This window comes from Salvelinus alpinus, chromosome 2, assembly GCF_045679555.1.
Source record: "Salvelinus alpinus chromosome 2, SLU_Salpinus.1, whole genome shotgun sequence".
NCBI lineage: Eukaryota > Metazoa > Chordata > Actinopteri > Salmoniformes > Salmonidae > Salvelinus > Salvelinus alpinus.
In genome coordinates this window covers 41,748,280-41,769,409 of record NC_092087.1, presented here as the reverse complement: position 1 = coordinate 41,769,409, position 21,130 = coordinate 41,748,280, and the positions used below count along the sequence as shown (strand labels likewise).

General features: G+C 42.2%; 2 protein-coding genes across 14 annotated transcripts in view; one reads left to right on the top strand and one right to left on the bottom strand.

The window, feature by feature from the left end:
* Positions 1 to 1,188: 1,188 nt before the first annotated feature.
* LOC139561856 (protein SYS1 homolog) lies at positions 1,189 to 6,336 on the bottom strand. 10 transcript variants are annotated; one of them, XR_011672231.1, is made up of 4 exons: positions 5,054 to 6,275; positions 4,892 to 4,959; positions 4,081 to 4,146; positions 1,189 to 3,245 (listed from the first exon to the last, which is right to left on the bottom strand). XR_011672231.1 is itself a non-coding variant. In XM_071379209.1 (4 exons), the coding sequence occupies exons 2-4, from the start codon at positions 5,213 to 5,215 to the stop codon at positions 3,005 to 3,007; spliced, it is 471 nt and encodes a 156-aa protein (XP_071235310.1). In that variant the 5' UTR covers positions 5,216 to 5,310; positions 6,261 to 6,336; the 3' UTR covers positions 1,189 to 3,004. The 10 variants fall into 10 exon arrangements, 7 of the variants coding, with proteins under 7 accessions (XP_071235310.1, XP_071235292.1, XP_071235302.1 ...); XM_071379209.1 differs by lacking the exon at positions 4,081 to 4,146 and having other exon boundaries at positions 5,054 to 5,310; positions 6,261 to 6,336; XM_071379191.1 differs by lacking the exon at positions 4,081 to 4,146 and having other exon boundaries at positions 5,054 to 5,310; positions 6,185 to 6,318.
* Positions 6,337 to 6,536: 200 nt separating this feature from the next.
* The window catches only part of LOC139561828 (peroxisomal succinyl-coenzyme A thioesterase-like), a 15,949-nt gene continuing 1,355 nt past the window's right edge, over positions 6,537 to 21,130 (top strand). The window contains exons 1-10 of one of the 4 annotated variants that reach the window (XM_071379147.1): positions 6,537 to 6,654; positions 14,161 to 14,288; positions 17,839 to 18,045; positions 18,185 to 18,284; positions 18,523 to 18,743; positions 18,898 to 19,073; positions 19,188 to 19,304; positions 19,610 to 19,695; positions 19,864 to 19,957; positions 20,268 to 20,348. In XM_071379147.1, the coding sequence (XP_071235248.1) occupies positions 14,180 to 14,288; positions 17,839 to 18,045; positions 18,185 to 18,284; positions 18,523 to 18,743; positions 18,898 to 19,073; positions 19,188 to 19,304; positions 19,610 to 19,695; positions 19,864 to 19,957; positions 20,268 to 20,348 (1,191 nt within the window). In that variant the 5' untranslated portion in view covers positions 6,537 to 6,654; positions 14,161 to 14,179. The other 3 variants (XM_071379130.1, XM_071379139.1, XM_071379156.1) reach the window with 3 other exon arrangements.

Here is a 21,130-nt window from a genome sequence, read left to right as displayed (position 1 = left end):
CCCCCGGGGCTCCCCCATGGGAGGCTAACATCCATGTGTGGTGGTAGTTAAGCCCCTCATTATGTTGCCTCCTCCGTCGCTGACATTTCTTCAATCCAGTGTACATCTCCCACATTACAATGCACACAATCACTTTTTTTGTGTGTCAACGTTAGTAGATATAAGAAAGTAGGCTTTTATTGCATGTTACAGTATGTATCTTCTTCCTGCACTGTCAAGTAATGTGCTGGTGGATAGAAATCGGATGACGACTAACGACTGAATATTCAGATCTATGTTATTGATGAAAAGTATAAAAAATCTTAACATTGGTTCCAGTGATGGAAGAAGTATAAACTATTGCATTGCACTTACTTACAGAGACATTTTTCAAAGACTAAGAAAATTAGATGATCCATGACTTTCCTTTGTGCTTATCGTCTACTGGTCTAATGGGTCCTCAGATCCTCAAAAAGTTCTACAGCTGCACTGTTTGCATCACAGCCTGGTATGGCAACTGCTCGGCCTCCGACCACAAGGCTCTACAGGTAGTGCGTACGGCCCAGTACATCACTGGGGCCAAGCTTCCTGCCATCCAGGACCTCTTTACCAGGCGGTGTCAAAGGAAGGCCTCATGAAGCTGGTTGAGAGAATGCCAAGAGTATGCAAAGCTGTCATCAAGCCAAAGGGTGGCTACTTTTGAAGAATCTCAAATATAAAATATATTTTGATTTGTTTAACACTTTTTTGGTTACTACATGATTCCATATGTGTTATTTCATAGTTCTGATGTCTTCACTATTAGTCTACAATGTAGAAAATAGTAAAAATAAAGAAAAACCCTTGAATGAGTAGGTGTGTCCAAACTTTTGACCGGTGCTGTACATATTACCTCAATGACCTCGACTAATCTGTACCCCCCCACATTGACTCGGTACAGGTGCCCCTTGTATATAGCCTCGTTATTGTTATTTTATTGTTACTGTAAAAAATATATATACTTTCGTTTATTTAGTAAATATTTTCTTAACTCTTTATTTTTCTTAAAACTGCATTGTTGGTTAAGGGCTTCTAAGTAAGCATTCCATGGTAATGTCTACACCTGTTGTATTCTGCGCATGTGACAAATAAAATGTGATTTGATTTGAATAGATTAAATCCACAACAAGAGCCAACTTTCAACAAATGCATTTACAATACTGCAGGCAATTACAGTTTCATTAGCTTTATTACATAAATGGCTTAAAATATATATTTTTAAACAAGTTGTGGTTTCAAATCTGAGAAAAACCATCCCAGGAAAATCTGTGATGTGAAGCACTCTTTGTCGTGACAATAAAACAAAAATAAAGGATTTGGTCTTAAAGGGCAACTCCGCCACTTTTCAACCTCATATTAATTATCTCCAGCACCAATCCAGTATCTACATCTGTGAATACTGTGTATTTTTGATGACATCATCAAAGGTTAAAACGTTTTTTTAACAGTGATTTTTAAACTTTGACATTCGAGGTGAAGTGGGGTGCAAGAAAACACCCTCCCTCTTGCTTACTTTTAATCCTACCATGTGATGTCAGAGAGAAGCATTTTGTAGGACCTTTTTTCTAATCGTTTTAACCACAGATCGCTTTCACATATGTAGACAATGGTACTGGAGAAAATGAATATGAGGTTGAAAAGTGGCAGAGTTTCCCTTCAAGACTTCTAACGATCAAACTTACTAAGAGTTCAACAACTTGGTGATATAAAACCCCTTAGCACCGACGCTAGAGGAGAAAGTTGGTGTAGAAACATTACACTGCATAGTCCTGATTTCCACCGCAATTAAAATTAAACCTCTGATCTCACAGAAGTTCCGAATTAAGATCCACAAATGTGAAAGGTCCCTAGATAGACATAGCCTAGGTTGTTTTTTTGTGAAAATAGTTTTCAGACAATGAGAAGGAAAGAGAAAGTGTGTTGAAAACAAGCGGACAACCATTTACGTTTAAATTTACCATAGACTAGCCACGGCACCAACGAGCACAGTCAGGCACACACACAGTGACAGCATCCTGTCATAACACAGCTGGTGGCTGACAGACCATCCCCAGAGGGACCATCTGCTCTCCACAGCATCCCATCATATACACGCAACACTTTAAAACCAATAGCATCATGCTGAGCGAGGAATGATTATCAGATACTCGCTGCTCCCGAAACACTACAGAATGTAAGAATTCAATATGTATGTGGTCTTTCAGAGATACCAACTACAGAGTACATTATTTACAAAAAGCCTGTACTAAGTGTTGTATTTCAATATTTAATTGCTGCTCCCGTAACATGGCTCAGTAGGCCTACTTCCATGTGCTTTCTTGTCATGTTAACTTCCTAACGTTGATTGTATGGTTGAGCTTTGCTGATTCCGTTCACCCCTCAAGCTCACATACTTTAATGAGGAATAAAATAGAACTCCATATTTGGTGATCTGTTCTTTACATGTATGACTAGTTTGTTATTGTACCATGTTCAATGTTTATCATTCAACTGGCTCAACTAAAGCTGCACTTTTTTCTCTCTCAACTTGATAGGACATAACCGAAAAGCATGTGCATGACAACCATTTCTCTAGATTCATCGTGTGATAATATCATAATTTAATACAATTATGAAACCATTCAGATCTTTGTAACACTTTGTAACTAAACTCTGCTTCAAACGGTCTCAAAGAGAGTGGTATCTTAGTCAGTGGTTCAAGGAAGAAGTTAGCATTCACTCTTAGATGTGTAGTACATGTGTACAAATAAATACAGCAACCAGAACCAATTCAGTTTATCTCCAAGTCCTTGAATCCATTGAGAGGTGTGCAATCTTCCAACTCTGAGCATCTATGTCTCTAGAAACAATTACTGTGTTACTGCAGCTCACTTCCCAGTCCCACCAAGTTTTTGGGCACAAATGTCATACCCCACATCATACTGGACAGATAACTGTAGGTGAACAGTTCACAGGGGGTAAGTCAGTGTCACAGAGTGGGGTCAGGTCAGAGGTTAGACTTAGGTCCACTGTTGACTGGGATGGCCCTGAGCTCAGTCCGCATGCACAGGTACTCTCCAATCACGGCCATCAGAGCCATGCAGGCCACGTTGACCAGCCACCAGGACAGGGCCGCCGGGAGGTGGGCGTTGTAGATCCAACAGCCTATCATGTGGAAGAAGTGCACAGTGACGGTGAAGTCCAGACACTGCTTCCCTCGGCGGATGAAGAACCACAGGCCCAGGGCACTGACGAAACAGGGAGACAGATGCACGATGAAGGACAACATGACTCAAAACAGGTTGATCTTTCAATTGAAGTGCGTGTGTAAATAAATTTTAAAAAGTGTTTTATTCATAGCTCATAGTTAGGTAAAATTACCAAACATTAAAGGGATACTTCGGAATTTTGACAATGAGGCCCTTTTTCTACTTCCCAAGTCAGATGAACTCATGGATACCATTTGTATGTCTCTGTGTCCAGTGTGAAGGAAGTTAGAGGTAGTTTCGCGAGCCAATGCTATCTAGCATTAGCGCAATGACTGGAGGTCTATAGTATGTAGTAGCATGCTTCCAGTCATTGCGCTAACACTAGTTAGCAATTGCTCTAGCGCTAGTTAGCAACTTCCTTCAAACTGCACGCAGAGACATAAAAATGGTATCGACGACTTCATCTGACTCTTGGGAAGTAGATAAAGTATCCCTTTAAGATTGTAGTCTATTATAGAGCATAATGGATTATTGACCTCATAATAAGCCAGCCTTTCATAAATGGTACATGACTGAACTTCTTCATACCAAACTGTTGAGTGAACATGTAGCACTCAGATTTAGGCTAAGGAGCCCAATCAAAATGCATATTTTGACCAATGGGTAAAATAATGTTAATTGTGTAGATACTCCTCTAAGAAAACAAAATGGTCCAAACCTCATGTCTCTATCATAAAAAGTTATTGGAGTTTTTACCCTTGTAGGATGGCCAACATTAGGGTGACTAAATCAATTGAGACTAGACAAATAAATGGTCAAAAATCTGGAAAATAGCATTGCGTCACCTAGGCTGGACGCTGTGCGACAGGCTCACCGTTGAATTCATCTTTCTTCTCAAATCCGTAGGACGTAAAAAACAATTCAAAGGTAAGATAGATATCTATTTTGAGACAAGACATGTAGTATTTTTATATTTTAGTAGACATTTTCATATTCATGCGAAATTCCTGTTCTTTTAAGAAGATTTATCACAAAATCTCTGTGAAATGTCAATGAAGCACTGAGCGTACCGCAAGTTCTTTATTTTCAAAGCCTTTTACATTTAATTCAGCACGTCATGTTAATTTAGCTTTTTGCGACCAACGGAAACAACTTTGCAGATGACCACAACAACATGTAAAATCCTCAAAAAGTCCCTGCGAGAAAGCGCACCGCTCTGTCAAAAAAGCTCCAATGTCTTAATAACTTACGAAATCTGACTTTTTGGATATAATGTTAATGATATGTTAGAGAAGGACTCCACGGAACAATTCAGAACATTAATAATCATATTTATCTTGGTAAAATGCATTTTATAACATAAGGAAGTGAAATTTCATCACCAAATCTCACTTTCACCCAGAGTGGTTGGACAACATGGAAGTCTTGGCATTCATAACTTCTTGCACTGTGAGGAGCAGAGCTACTGCCAAGGAAGGGAGTTTGTGTTTATACACGACATACCGCCCTCACCTATCATCATCCAATCATCATCCAATCATGTCAATGTGGAACTATACGGAGCCTTCCCCATTGTCGCAACGCAGACTTTGATTTGGCCTCCGCAGTCCCTCCGAGACTCCCATTTGCGTCACACGTACGGAGTCGTATCAAGCATAAATCGGCTTTTAGGCCCATTCACTTACCAGGTAAGCGAGTTCAAGATGAATGCCATCATTGAGAGTCTGCCCTGCATTGTTGCAAAACCAAGAACCTGCAAGCATAGAGCCATGTTATGAATCAGTCCACTGTCAACTCAAAAGACAATAAATAGAAAACCATCTAGGACACATTTCATGAGGACACACCTCATAACTGAAGATCTGGTCCAGCGATCTGTTGGTTTGTACGAGACTGTCCACTCCAGCCAACCACAGACCCAGAAAGCTGTAGTAGATGCATTGCATCAACACAATCTGGGACAAGATGAGGACCGGGTCCCAGATGTAGCTGCGGAAATGACTGCCCATTCCAACGCTTAAGGAGGGGACACAGGGAACCCCGAGCAGCTGAAAATGAGTGCAAGGCTACTACTCTGATGTATATGGAGTCAGTGACGCAAGACCTGGAATGAAATGGCAGACATTTCACAGATCCATTTCAATCGAGTTAGCTAGCTAGTACATGACGACCTAGCTAACTAGCTATTAGCTGTTATAAGCATTATTCTAGTTGTCTAGTTAGGCTAACAACATTGCTAGGCTTACTTGCCAACGAACTAGCTAACTAAGTGACAAACTCGTGTTTTACATGTCCTCTTGTAAAAAAAACAATTCTAGCAACTTGATAGCTGACCGACATTGGCTGACTGGCTTGCTAGCAGTACGTCAACAACTGGTTGATAGCTTCTTAGCTAGCTTTCCGGAAGATACCGACCCTACCATTTCGCTTGTTTACGCTGATTGAGCTGCACTGAGGTCGGAACGAAATCATCATTAAGACACCTTTGGAGCTGGCGAGAGATATGAGTTGAAAAACGTACCGCAATACAGGGATGGCATATACTATGTACTTACTCAATGTGACGATTTCACACTGCTCCATCGAGAAGATCTAAATACTGCTCTTTTCCCCCAGAATACAGCCCTTTTCGTCATCATGCTAGCTACCGGTAGCCATTATGGAATGGCATGTTGTGTTGAACAACATAGGAACACTAATAGTATTTCAATCTTCTCCGTGGAGCAGTGCGGATAAAGGTACCATTTGGAGTACAGTGGCATATCATATCCTTGCATTGAGGTACGTTTTCCGAAATCATATCTTGCGCTGGCTCAATTGTGTCATAATGTTACCACGATGGCTTTCCGAGCTCAGTGTAAACAAGCTTAACCGTAGGGTCGGTATCTTCTGCCTGGCAACCTAGCTAGCTACCTACCAAACATAACTAGCTGGCTTGTTAGCAGTAGGTATTATTGACTTTACAAAGCGTCGCCTACTTTTACTGATATTCAATATCGAGTTGGAGTGTTAGGTAGTGAGATATCCAAAAGTACAACAGACATTAAATCCCACCATAAAACTACGCGATAACGTGGAGCTGATGACGAATAACAGAAAACAGCAACACAATTGACCCAGAAGAGATGTTCCTCTATAAACTTAATTTCACAAGAAAAGTATGTTGTATCTGGAATGGGAAGGGAAATCCGGCTATTTAAAAAAAAATAAGTTGAATAAAAACGTATTTTTTTCACTGCTTTTGCCTGCCGAGGTTACTACTTCTGGTGTTAGGATTTTGTTTTAAGGCCTTTACAAGTTGCAGTAATGTATTTCATTCTTCTGAGACTTTTATTTTGACACACATTCCTAGATCTCACATTTCTTTACTGGGTGGGCCCTGAAAGTTTGCCGGGCCAAGAGGAAACAAATAAAAGTTTCTAGCGATCAACACTGTGAAAAATATTAGGTAGGTATCCAAGACAATGCCATATCAACGTTTTGAAACAATTACCGTTCCTTAAATGCTTTGCTTACTTCTCTCTCACTCCTCTCATAAGTAATGTTATTTAAACAAAGTTAGAATGACAGCTGTTACTAAATTAATCCTATCGATCACTGCCGATCTGCGTTATAGGCTATTCTATTCATTCACAATTGTCTGATTTTGGATTGCTCTTAAATTAATGAAGACACAGTTACAGATAGTATAAACCTATCACAAGGCATATAACTCTGGGGCCTCTTAAACAGTGCGAATTGACCAAATATACCCCAAAACATGCGTGCGACAGTTTTTAGCATTTATAAAAACTGAACTTGAAGTGAGAATGTGCTCACCTTCCCGCAAAACTTTAGACGCGTATGCACAGTTTCTAGTGGTTGAAGTATTGCATTGTAAGCAACCTAGTGTAACATCCACAGTTGTTCAGGTTGCGTATGTTTATAAGAACTGAAGCCGGGGCGTTCGTACACTTTAGTTTAACTTTACTCCGAGGTATGCTGGCATTACATAGTTCACATGGCATATCACTCCTACCGTCTGGCTACTGTAAAACATGGGACTGGAATCCCATAGTACCAATACATGGACTGGATTATGGCATAATGTTCACTACATTATACCTATTATTTTGTGTAAATGGGGATAAGATGGATAGGTTTGTTCATAACAAATAAATAAGGTTAATAACAAGATGCAATCTTTTGCCGTTAGTGAAAAGAGAGAATATCAATTTTGTTTATCTTTGCGTTCTAAAATAATTGGAAACGCATCTATTTCCTAGGCTGTATTATTTCATATCAAATCAAATTGTATCAGTCACATGCTCCGAATACAACGGTGTAGACCTTTCAGTGAAATGCTTACTTATGAGCCCCCAACCAACAATGCAGTTTCAAAAAATACGGATATGAATAAGAGATAAAAGTAACAAGTAATTAAAGAGCAGCAGTAAAATAACAATAGCGACACTATATACAGGGGGGTACGATTACAGAGTCAATGTTCGGAGGCACCGGTTAGTTGAGGTAGTATGTACATGTAGGTAGAGTTATTAAAGTGACTATGCATAGATGACAACAGAGAGTAGCATTGGTGTATAGAGGGGGTGAGAGGGGGGGCCATTTGACTAGATGTTCAGGAGTCTTATGGTTTGGGGGTAGAAGCTGTTTAGAAGCCTCTTGGACCTAGACTTGGTGCTCCGGTACCGCTTGCCGTGTGGTAGCAGAGAGAACAATCTATTACTAGGGTGGCTGGAGTCTTTGACAATTTTTAGGGCCTTCCTCTGACACCGCCTGGTATAGAGGTCCTGGATGGCAGGAAGCTTGGCCCCAGTGATGTACTGGGCCGTTCGCAATACCCTCTGTAGTGCCTTGCGGTCGGAAGCCGAGCAGTTGTCATACCAGGCAGTGATGCAACCAGTCAGGATGCTCACGATGGTGCAGCTGTAGAACCTTTTGAGGATCTGAGGAACCATGCCAAATCTTTTCAGTCTCCTGAGGGGGAATAGGTTTTGTTGTGCCCTCTTCACAACTGTCTTGGTGTGCTTGGACCATGTTAGTTTGTTGGTGATGTGGACACCAAGGAACTTGAAGCTCTCAACCTGCTCCACTGCAACCCTGTTGATGAGAATGGGGGCGTCCCAGGGTCCTTAGCTTATTGATGAGCTTTGAGGGCACTATGGTGTTGAACGCTGAGCTGTAGTTAATGAATAGCATTCTCACTTAGGTGTTCCTTTTGTCCAGGTGGGAAAGGGCAGTGTGGAGTGCAATAGAGATTGCATCATCTGTGGATCTGTTGGGGCGGTATGCAAATTGGAGTGGTTCTAGGGTTTCTGGGATGATGGTGTTGATGTGAGTCATGACCAGCCTTTCAAAGCACTTCATGGCTACAGCCGTGAGTGCTACGGGTCGGTAGTTGTTTAGGCAGGTTACCTTAGTGTTCTTGGGCACAGGGACTTTGGTGGTCTGCTTTAAACATGTTGGTATTACAGACTCGGACAGGGAGAGGTTGAAAATATCAGTGAAAACACTTGCCAGGAGGTCAGCGCATGCTCGCAGTACACGTCCTGGTTATCCGTCTGGCCCTGCGGCCTTGTGAATGTTGACCTGTTTAAAGGTCTTACTCACATCGGCTGCGGAGAGCGTGATCACACAGTCTTCCGGAACAGCTCATGCATGTTTCAGTGTTATTTGCCTCAAAGTGAGCATAGAAGTAGTTTAGCTCGTGTCACTGGGCAGCTCTTGGCTGTGCTTCCCTTTGTAGTCTGTAATGGTTTGCAAGCCCTGCCACATCCGACGAGCGTCAGAGCCGGTGTAGTACGATTCGATCTTAGTCCTGTATTGATGCTTTGCCTGTTTGATGGTTTTTCAGAGGGCATAGCGGGATTTCTTATAAGCTTCCGGATTAGAGTCCCGCTCCTTGAAAGTGGCAGCTCTAGCCTTTAGCTCAGTGCGGAAAACTCTCTCGGTAAGTAGTGTGGTCCACAGCTTATCATGAGATACACTACCTCAGGCGAGCAATAGCTTGAGACTTCCTTAGATATCGTGCACCAGTTGTTGTTTACAAAAATACATAGACTGCCGCCCCTTGTCTTACCAGACGCCGCTGTTCTATCCTGCCGGTGCATCGTATTACCAGCCAGCTGTATGTTGATGTTGTCGTCGTTCAGCCACGATTCCGTGAAGCATAAGATGTTGCAGTTTTTAATGTCCCGTTGGTAGTTTAATCTTCCGCGTAACTTGTCGATTTTATTGTCCAAATATTGCACGTTTGCTAGCAGAATGGAGGGGGGGGGTTTATTCGATCACCAACAAATTCTCAGAAGGCAGCCCGCCTACTCTTCATGCAGATCACTGGGATCAGGGCCTGTTTCTGAGGAAGCAGTATATCCTTTGCTTTGAGGTCGTCACAGTCGTGAAAGGAAAAAAAGGATTCTGATAGTCCGTGGTGAGTAATCGTAGTCCTAATGTCTAGAAGTTATTTTCGGTCATAAGATACGGTAGCGGCAACATTAAGTACAAAATAAGTAAAGAAATAAGTTATGAACTAACAAAAAAACACAATCGGCTGGGGGCACGTAAAACATCTGTCATCTTCTCCGGCGCCATCTCCATGATCATTGCAGAATAAATTCCTCACCTTTTCTAGGATGGTTTCATTCATACTCATGAGGTAGCCTATAGGCCTACAAGAAGTTAGGATACAATTCTTCCTGTCTCTTGTTTAATTGGACCCACCATACTCGACCTTCGTGCTCGGGAGAGACGAAGGTCGAGAGCCATGCATCCTCCGAAACACAACCCAACCTGTCAGGTTTTGGCCAGGACTGTTCAGGTTTTGGTCACTAGATGTCCCCATTGCACCTTTTTTGTACCTTTTGTTTTTCCTTGCTCTAATTATTGTTTGCACCTGTGTGTCGTTCCCTTGTTAGTATTTAAACCCTGTGTGTTCCTCAGTTCTTTGCTCAGTGTTTGTATGTTAGCACCCAGCCCCAGCCTTGTTGTAACATATATTTCTCTTATTGGATTTTCCAGAGGTTCTCTGGTTTAGTGCTTGTGTATTTTTGAGTAGTCTTTTGAGGTTTGTTTTTCCCTGCTGTTTTTACCACTTTGTGGAGTTTCTTTGTATTTTTGGAGGATATCCATTTTGTGCCTCTTGGCTTTATTTGTGGACGTGGTGGATTTATATTCTTTGCCTGAAGATCTTGTCCTTTTATTAAACCACCATCTCTAGTACTGCTGAGTCTGCCTCATCTTCTGGGTTCTGCCGACTATTAGTGACTGTTTCTCTCACCGGGTCCTGACACCAACCAAGCCGCACTGCTTCTTAACACAGCGTGCATCCAACCCGGAAGCCAGCCAGCAATGTGTCGGAGGAAACACCGTACACCTAGCGACCTGGTCAGCGTGCACTGCGCCCGGCCCGCCACAGGAGTCGCTAGTGCGCGATGAGACAAGGATATCCCTACCGGCCAAACCCTCCCTAACCCGGACGACGCTAGGCCAATTGTGCGTCGCCCCGTGGACCTCCCGGTCACGGCCGGCTGCGACAGAGCCTGGGCTCGAACCCAGAGTCTCTGGTGGCACAGCTACCACTGCGCCACCAGGGAGGCCCGATTATACGTCATTTTATCTTTGTCCAATGACCTTGAGCCTTCTTGGAAGGGCACTTCTAATCTAAGTCTTTGGACTGACCCAAGGGCTCACATTCTTGGGCTGCAGTCCGAACACTTTAAAGATACACCCCATCCCCTCAGCCCTCAAATTAAGTGGACACTTCTGATGACGTCTGACGAGTATACACTTGCATTCCGTGATGATTGTGTTTTCAGCCACCGGTAGCTTGTGGGTGCTTTATATGCTCTACAGTCAATTATGATTGCATGTCTACTTATATTAACTATATAATTATTAATATATGCCTACTGTATGATAGCTAGCAAATTAATTAGCTAACTAATGCCTGCCTAGCTGGAACTTCTGAAGGAAAATGTTTTATTTCTACAATCTCCAAAAGATAACCGAACAAAAACCTATTTACTTTTTACGAGACATGTTTGTGCCATCATGTGCATTAGTAGCACAATTTGCATTCATTTTTACTTACACTTGTATGTTGACTTCTCCATTGATGTTGTTTTTAAGTTTTGGCAGACTTTTCTTTGCGGATGTACAATCGTCGCAAATTGAATTGAGTTTCAGGCCCCGGAGTGAACGTAATTGTACCCTCGCAAACTCGACTAAAAACGATGGCTGAGGTGCTTACGTTGCAAACTTCCCTTGCTTGGCTAATCATTTGGACTGCCCTCCAAGGTGGTATCGGGGATTCTCCCAAGAGCATAAGGGCTCGCCCCACCTGCCCTGAATGGCGGGTCGCCACTGTAGATGAGCCATTTAAAGTATTTTGCTCTATGCCATCTGATCCGGAGCGCAGTTTAATAACAGTAGAACAGACAATTATAGGCTACTTCTCTAAGTCTGAATACTGTAATTTCACATTTCTCAAGTAGACAATATTTAATTTCTAAACATAATAAATATTTGTATAACCTTTGCAGAATAAATTCCTCACCTTCTCTGGCCTCACCTTTTTCCCAAAGTATCCTACAACAAATACCATGCGCATCTCTCATGTAATTGGGCCTATTAGATAGGCTATTATTTAAAGTATTTAGCTCTATGAATAAGATAGGGATGGTGGTTTATAACATACCGTATAATTTAACAGGTGAACTGACAGTATTTTTTTGCATTGAAGTGTGTATGGCCACCACTGTAAGTAGATAGTGTTTCAGATTTCGCAGGCAGTGCAGCATATAGGTTCAAGGAAAAAGTCAATACAAAACATTAGACACTAACAAATGATCAAACGATCTGTTTACAGGTCCTCAGCAATTTGAAATACATTTTGTTCTTCTGAAACATTTTGTTTGTCAGATAGCTGAGGCCTACAGCAAATGTCACTGCAAAAGTTTAACATTCTGCCATCAAACCTCCAAAGACATTTGATCAAGTTCACCATTGCTATTTCCTTTAGAAACTGCCTCGGCCTAATTCTAATACTTCCAAAGTATACAACAAATAGGGGCGTTATTGTCACCATAAAAGGTGAATGATGGGCATTTTTCTTTTTCAGGTGAAGTTATAATGCTCGTTCAAGCGCACAGTTTCGCAATGCCGGGATTCATCCAATGGCATTGAGGAGTATACCACCTCAGTCACCGGCTTCATCAATAAGTGCATCGATGACGTCATCACCACAGTGACCATACGTACATATCCCAACCAGAAGCCATGGATTACAGGCAACATCTACACCGAGCTAAAGGCTAGAGCTGCAGCTTTCAAGGAGCGGGACACTAATCCAGATGCTATGCCCTCAGACAAACCATCAAACAGGCAAAGCGTCAATACAGGACTAAGATTGAATACTACTACACCGGCTCTGACACTCGTCAGATATGGCAGGGCTTGCAAACTTATGGACTACAAAGGTAAACCCAGACACGAGCTTCCTAGTGACGCGAGCCTACCAGACGGGATAAATGCCTTTTATGCTCGCTTCGAGGTAAGCAACAAGGAAGCATGCATGAGAGCACCAGCTGTTCCAGACGACTGTGTGATCACGCTCTCCTTAGCCGATGTGAGCAAGACTTTTAAATAGGTCAACATTCACAAGGCCGCAGGGCCAGACGGATTACCAGAACGTGTACTCAGAGCATGTGCGGACCACCTGGCAAGTGTCTTCACTTACATTTTCAACCTCTCCCTGACCGAGTCTGTAATACCTACACGTTTCTAGCATACCACCATAGTCCCTGTGCCCAAAAATGACTACCGCCCCATAGCACTCACGTCGGTAGCCATGAAGTGCTTTGAAAGGCTGGTCATGGCTCACATCAACACCATCATCCCGGAAACCCTAGACCCACTCCAATTCGCCTACCGCCCCAACAGATCCACAGACGATGCAATCTCAATCGCACTCCACACTACCCTTTCTCACCTGGAAAAAAGGAACACCTATGTGAGAATGCTGTTCATTGACTACAGCTCAGCGTTCAACACCGTAGTGCCCACAAAGCTCATCACTACGCTAAGGACCCTCAGACTAAACACCTCCCTCTGCAACTGGATCCTGGACTTCCTGATGGGCCACCCCCCAGGTGTTAAGGGTAGGCAACAACACATCTGCCACGCTGATCCTCAACATGGGGGCCCTTCAGGGGTATGTGCTTAACAGCTTCTACCCCCAAGCCATAAGACTGCTGAACAATTAATCAAATGGCCACCCGGACTGTTTATTATCTATGCACAGTCACTTTACCCCTACCTACATGTACAAATTACCTCGACTAACCTGTACCCCCGCACATTGACTCGGTACCGGTACACCTTGTATATAGCCTCATTATCGTTATACCTTTTTTTTTTTTTACTTTAGTTTATTTAGTAGATATTTTTCTTTACTGCATTGTTGTTTAAGGGCATGTAAGTAAGAATTTCACGGTAAGGTCTACACCCGTTGTATTCGGCACATGTGACAAATTAGATTTGATTTGATTTGACGGGGCTGATTTATAACAGGAAACATGCCTATGTATGGTGTGCTCCAAATATAAATCTCAATATTTTTGTATGTGCGCAGTCTTTTAAGAAATGGTGCATGCAGATATTTAGTGTGAAATTGACGCAACAGTTATAAATGAGGCCCCAGGTAATCTAATGAAAAGTTAACTCCCGAAACAGTGACTAGGCATTGGGCTGGGAAGTTGGCAAGTTGCACAAGATAGAGGTTGAAGTTCAGTCTCTGTTAGTGAAAAATAACTACAGTGAGCTAGAGAAACATTACTTACATTACTTCAGTACTAGGCTACTCGGGGTAAGACAACAAAAACTCTCACAAACACTTAACAATATTTTATATTCTCATGTATATGTTTGATCATTGCACATGTTCTTCTCTACATAGGGAGTACTGACTGGCTAGCATGCTTAGAGCACACCTGTGTGTGTCGGTGCTATGTCGTCTCTCAGACAAGTTTGTGCTTCAATGGGTCAACATCTACAGGAAGATAGCATGTGTGCAACCTGCCGTGGGTAAGAAAGTGATGGATTAAAGTGATGCTACAAAGGGTTTGTATACTTTTAAGCCAGAAGTTTAGAAAGTAGCGCTCAAGAGCCAAAAAGGGTCCCAAAAATTGTGCACAATTGTGTACACGTCACATACGTGTAACTGCCTAAATAAAGGAAACACTTGAGTAAATGACGGATACTAAGTATATTGAAAGCAGGTGCTTCCACACAGGTGTGGTTCCTGAGTTAATTAAGCCATTAAAACATCCCATCATGCTTATGTAACCGGTGCTGTACTGCACCGCTGTACCTCTGCGTTGTGTGTGATTGATTGAGACTAAAGACATGGACTTCGGAGATCAGGTTGTTTTAATATATCAGAATTCTCTCTCACATTTGTAGAGCACAAATATGTTCTGCCAATCGTCACCTCTTTCTACAACAGGCGCACAATACAAATGACTGGGATCAGTCGAAGCTAGCCATCGTTCACACATACAATACCTTAGCTAGCTAGTAACCACATGTTGAATTCAGAATGTTAATATCATCCTAAAAAGTACAATTACAATTGCATCAACAATACAATACCCTTATGAGTAAACTCTAAATATACAACATTATTCATGAACAAAACACATTATTCATGAACAAAACACTGTGTGTCATGACTTTGTGCATAAAGGAATCTAACTTTTCTGAAGACGACAGAAAAAGCGTGCCTACCTCTCCTAGTGCATCAAAATTATTTCAGCAGGGCAAAACGTAAATATGCGCTCCCCTATTCCCAGGATGAAGGCATGCATAGTAACAAATCAACATGCTATATTAATATCTGAACCTGGTGAAATTCACAAAGTATTTGAACAACTGTTACACTTAGGGTCATGTATAAAAAAAAAAAGGGTAGCGCTATCTGGAATCCTTGGGACGTCCTAACCCTACCCCTAACCTTAACCCCAAACCATAACCCTTACCCTAACCATTTTAAATTTCAATGTCAATGGGGTAGGGAAATCCCAAGGATTCTGGATAGCAAGACCCTATAAAAATGCCCACTTGCCCATTATTTTGGCTACCACGGCTAGAAGAAGAGATCTCAGTGACTTTGAAGGATGGGTCTCAAATGAGCATAGGGGGTTTAAAGAGTGTGTGTCTCAGTCATCAGATCTCAACCCAATTTAACACTTATGGGAGATTCTAGAACAGCGTCTGAGACAGCATTTTCCAACACCAAATGATGGAATTTCTCATGGAAGTATGTTGTCACATCCCTCCAATAGAGTTCCAGACACTTGTAGAATCTATGTCACGGCGCATTGAAGCTGTTCTGGCAGCTCTGGTGGCTCGTGGTGACCCAACGGCCCCCAACTTTATGTTGGTGTTTCCTTTATTTTGGCAGTTACCTGGACATGTATATCACATCATTGTTCTCGAGTCCTGCAGCGTGTGCATAAAGAGAGTAAAAACAAAACTGTGGTGTGCACGTGCTCTGTGGTGTGCACTGAGCAGACTTGGGCCCACCATGCAACCTCATTGAACAATACTGGGCTGACCTGATCCCGCTTCCCACTTTTAGTTTGCAGTCTCATTGGACATCATTCCACCTGCCAATCAATTGTCCATTACGTTCAGTTGCTTACCACTAGTTACCACAGCCACAAATTCAAGAAAACTCAGTCAAATTCTGTCAACAATCAGCCCCTTGAAGAAGAAAAAAAATGCCCGTTACAAATTTGCCAGAAGATACCGACCCTACCGTTATGCTAGTTTACACTGAGCTGCACTGAGGTCGGAACGCAATCATGGTTACATTAAGATGTGGTGCCGGCGCGAGATATGGGTCAGGAAACCCAAATTTGACCTTTATCCACATTGCTCCATTGAGAAGATTTATATACTGCTAGTTTTCCCGGAAAACTGACCTTTTTGCCCTCATGCTAGCTAGCAGTAGCCACCGTGGCCATTTTGGAATGGCAGTGTCAGCCAATCAGCTTCTTTGTTGTTCAACGCGACTCGCCATTCCATTATGGCTGCTGTGGCTACTAGTAGCTAGCACGAGGACGAAAAGGGCAGTTTTCTGGGGAAACTAGCAGTATTTCAGTCTTCTCGATGGAGCAGTGTGGATAAAGATAACATTTGGAGTACAGTGGCATATTCCATCCCTGCATTGAGGTAGGTTTTCCGACCCATATCTCGCGTCGGCTCCATGGTGTCTTAATGTAACCATGATTGCATTCCGACCTCAGTGCAGCTCAGTGTAAACAAGCGTAATGGTAGCGACGGCATCTTCTGGCAAGTTCCAAATGATCCAGCAACTATAGAAATGTGATGTATGCTCTCTGTCCAATTTGTGGAATGATATCCTAATATTACATTTTTATTCTCAAAATTAGAAGCATGGTAGACTAAATTATTAACAGTTTTATCGTTTTACAAGCTGCCTTCCCCGGACGAGAAAGCCAAAGTTTTTCCAGCGAGCAGGAGTCACCTGTCAATTTGATCATGCGATTACAGATAATCCTGAATGATGAGTGAGAAAGTTACGGGTGGTCAAAGATCATACCCCCAAGACATTCTAACTTCCCCTGTTCATAGTAATGGTGAGAGGTTAGCATGTCTTGGGGGTATGGTCTTTGACCCTCTGCAACTTTCTCACTCATCATTATTCACAATTCATACAGGATTATCCGTAATCATGGGAGTATCCACATTCATTTAGAAGTGTTACAAAAACACTGTATATTCTATTCTTATTTACAATAAAAGTGACTCCAAAATGACACAATATATTATTTACCATTGGGCACAACATAAACCGAAACACAACCAAAACAAACTACAAATGCACACATCAAGTTTGTAGAGTCACAAAGTTGATGTAGGCATCGCGTGCTAGCAATATGGGACCAAATACTACAAATACTTTTCACTACTCTAATACACTATAAGTGCATTTGTCCAAATACGTATGACACCTTCAAATGGGGGGACTAGATGTACTGTCTCCTCATAGGAAACATTTGATCACAAATCCAAAATGGTGGAGTATAGAGCCGAATTAAACGATTTAACTCCACTGTCCAAATAAATAAGTAGGGAAATGTATGAATTTGTGGATGTCCATCATCCATTTTGCATGATGATGTGTTATGTCCTCCAATTCGCATGATATGTTACGAATTCCAATATGTAGAATTTGAAAATGCGCGTTCACTAAGTATTGCATTACAGATGGTGTATTATGAGCCGTACATTGACACATCGAGTCCAAAACGGAAGGTTTAAAAAATACTGACATTTAAAAGACGTCATATCCCTCTGGAAGCTCTGAAAGCACATTACATTGACCAAACTTTTGTCCTTGTCAATACAGATGATGTTCTATGTGTGACTATCTTTCTTTTACCGTGACTTTCCCACGTTTTCCATTTACTGAAACGCCTGTGTCTCATCAGGGCTATGAAGCAGCCACAGTCTACCTCCTTATATCTTGTCCTTTTAAAGTGTAACTAAATTGCATGAAGTGCAAAATCCCTTATTTGATCCCATGTTGTTTCGGTGTGCTTCTTAGGCCAAGTGAGATGGAAGACATGTAGACCAGCTCCCTTTTTGACAGCTAAACCCAACCGCGCCCTCATAGATGAGCCGATTACCCTAGAGGGACGTCACCTCCCCCCCCACTCACCTATTACGGTGTGTGCCCGCATGCATAACGAGGACGGTGACCTATGGGAAGCGTTTTCTCACTACAACACAGATGGGAGGGGTGTCGTCAACTGTGAGTCACGTGACCGAGCTACAGTATGCAGGGGCTGGGAATCTGATAGCAAATTGTTTTATTTTAACTATTATACTCTCCTCTCAGACTATCTCACCCTCTCTTCATTCTCCCTCCCCTAACCCTCTTCTCCTCACAGTGACCAGGGATGAGTCTGTAGGGGGCTCCTATGTGGGCTGTGAGCCCATGGGACTATTCTGGGCCCTGCAGCCTGCACCTGGAGAGAGAGAGGGTCTGAGGTGGGAACAGGGATAATAATTAACAAATCATGCAAAGCCATGGACACATTGAATATGATTCAGAGACACATGCTTTTGATCAACAAAGTCAATCAACACAAAATATATTTTTTAAAGGGATAGTTAATAAAAAATAATACAATTATATATATATTGGTCCAGGAGGCGTTGGATACAGTCTTTGTTTTGTATGCAAAGCCCATGACAGTGACAATTTCATCTGTGTATTTTCCCACAGGCTGCGGAAGAAAAACGTTGAGACTCCGTACTCTGTACAGTTGTCCTTATTAGAGGGTCACATTCCGGTTCCATCCAGTCATGGTTCCAACAAGGAGCAGCGACAGAGAGGGGAACAGGAGCTGGCTGCAGTGACTGTGGAACGCTGGTACATGGCACCAGGGGTCCGGAGAATAGAGATCCGGCAGAACGGAGTAGTGGGGACCTTGTTCTTACCCCCAGGTTTTTTTTGTTAAATTCTACATATCAAATCATATTTAGAATCTTCGATTATAGCACGATATATATTACAGAGTGTCTTTACACAAAGTATTATGACTGAGACTTTATTCCAAATGCTCAGAGTATTTGATGTTCTCTGTTGTTGCCTCCATAGGTCCAGGTCCATTCCCAGCCATGATGGACCTGTGGGGTATGGGCGGGGGGCTGATAGAGTACCGCTCAGCCCTGTTTGCTTCCCGAGGCTTTGCCAGTCTCTCCCTGGCCTACTTTGGCCATAAAGACATCCCTGGTCCACTCAACACTATCAATGTGGGAGATGCCTACTTCAAGGTAATATGTGCTATGTTTCAAAGTACCAAGGTGATTCAACCCTGTATGTACCTAACATTCTGGCACCTGAGCAAAACTTTATTTTCTCCTTGTTTTCTCCATGGGCATTGACAGACTGCGTTCCAGTTTCTCCAGGACCACCCCCAGGTGTGTGGGGACAGGATGGGGGTCATGGGCCTCTCGTTCGGGGTCTACCTGGCTCTGCGAATCGCCACTCAGATTGATGTCAATGTAAGTCTGGCCATACAACCCCCTGAAGCGGTCATCTGAATTATTGTTTACCAGTCATCAAACAACTACTAGCCTTGGAAATATGAAATCATGTTTATACCTCTTGTGTTGTGATCAAGAGCTGTTATGTCTGATGTAGCCTGAGGTGGAATGACCAGAATTTGGGCAAATAAGAAAGTAGAGACTAAAGGCTATATTCAAATATGACAGGCCTATTAGTATGATGAATAATATGAGTCTCCTTGTAGGACTGCATCTGGTTTGAAATACCTGATATTCCCATTCACTCATTTTTTCTCCCTCAGCCCAGGTGTGTGATCGGAGTCAATGGTCCAATAGGAAGTTTCAACAAACTCTCGGACAGCGACGGCATGACAGAAAGCTTTGAAGGGTTAGTTACCACGCAAACATATAACAGAAATAAGGTTTGAGAATGAGAGTATGCCTGAAAAGATGACTTGACAGGAACTAAATGAGGTAATTCTCAATCTATTGTGTTATTGCTTAAATAGGGATGCTGCTCTTTTCTTATCCCACCCACTGTTATATTATGTTATAGGGATCAGAAGCACTGGAGTTACGATGAAGAGGGCTACGTCAGTTTCAGAGAAGTGTCCATGCCCAACAACATTCCACCTGAGAACAAAGCAAATGTACGACCCTGAGTGACCCTCTCAAATATTGATAGGGTCAAGAACCCCCTCCAGCCAGCTGCACAGAATTGTAAAAAAAATAATAATAATTCAAGCAGAACATATTTTATTTAGAGAATCGGTGTGAGGAGTACTTGTGCATCTTTTGTGGCAATTAATGTAGAATTTGATTCAGAGGGTTAGAGGTACATTAGCCTCATCAAGGACCAGGCTTCCCTATTTGGAAAGGAGGCGTGACAACAACTTGATTTGGAGGTATTGCTACGCAAGACTACCTGTACATCTACAAAGATATCGTCTATCTGTGCAGGTTGAAAACCTGTGCTGCCCCCTACTGTACATTGTGGGTGAAGACGACTTGAGCTGTGCAGCTATTGAGAACGCAGATGAGGTAGGCCTACTTCATGGGATTGCCTTACCATTAAACTACAATATGGCATACTATGGTAGTATATACAGTTACGGCCAAATATATTGGCACCCTTGCACGTTTCTTAAATAAGTCCTTATTTCTTCTAAAATAACTGTTGTTTTTTTATTTTAAAAAAAGTGGATCACCATTACATTGTTATTGTATTTTATGAAAATCCAATGAAAAAGTGTGACGTCCAAATGTAGTTTTTTTCAATTTCAACTTATTTTAGAAGAAATTGGGAATTATTTGTTTTAAAGTACAAGGGTGCCAATATATTTGGCCACAAATGTGTGCTAGTCATAGCTGCTGAGAGTAATAACTTTTCCAATGTCGAAGTCAAAAGTCGTGAACATTTCAGAACCACTTTTATTTTTGTAAACTTAAGTTTACAATTTTAATTGAGAAAATAAAGGCAAATGGTATGGGCATAATTATTGGTAACCCGGACCTAGTACTTGGTTGCACAGCCTTTGGCCAAGATAACTGCAGACAAATGCTTCTTGTAGCCATCATTGAGCTTTGTGCACCTTTCTACTGACAATTTGGGGCCACTTTTTAGTAGAAAACTTCAATATGTCAGGGGTGCCCTCCACCAACTGCTGTTATCTGGACTCTTCAGCTTGCCACGGCAGAACAGTCCAGCATCTCTTCTTAACAATTCCTGGGTGCTTTTTGATGTGTGTTTGGGGTCATTGTCCTGCTGGAACCACAACCTTCAATGATGCCTTGTGCACGTTCAAGGCCTCCAGTACCAGAGG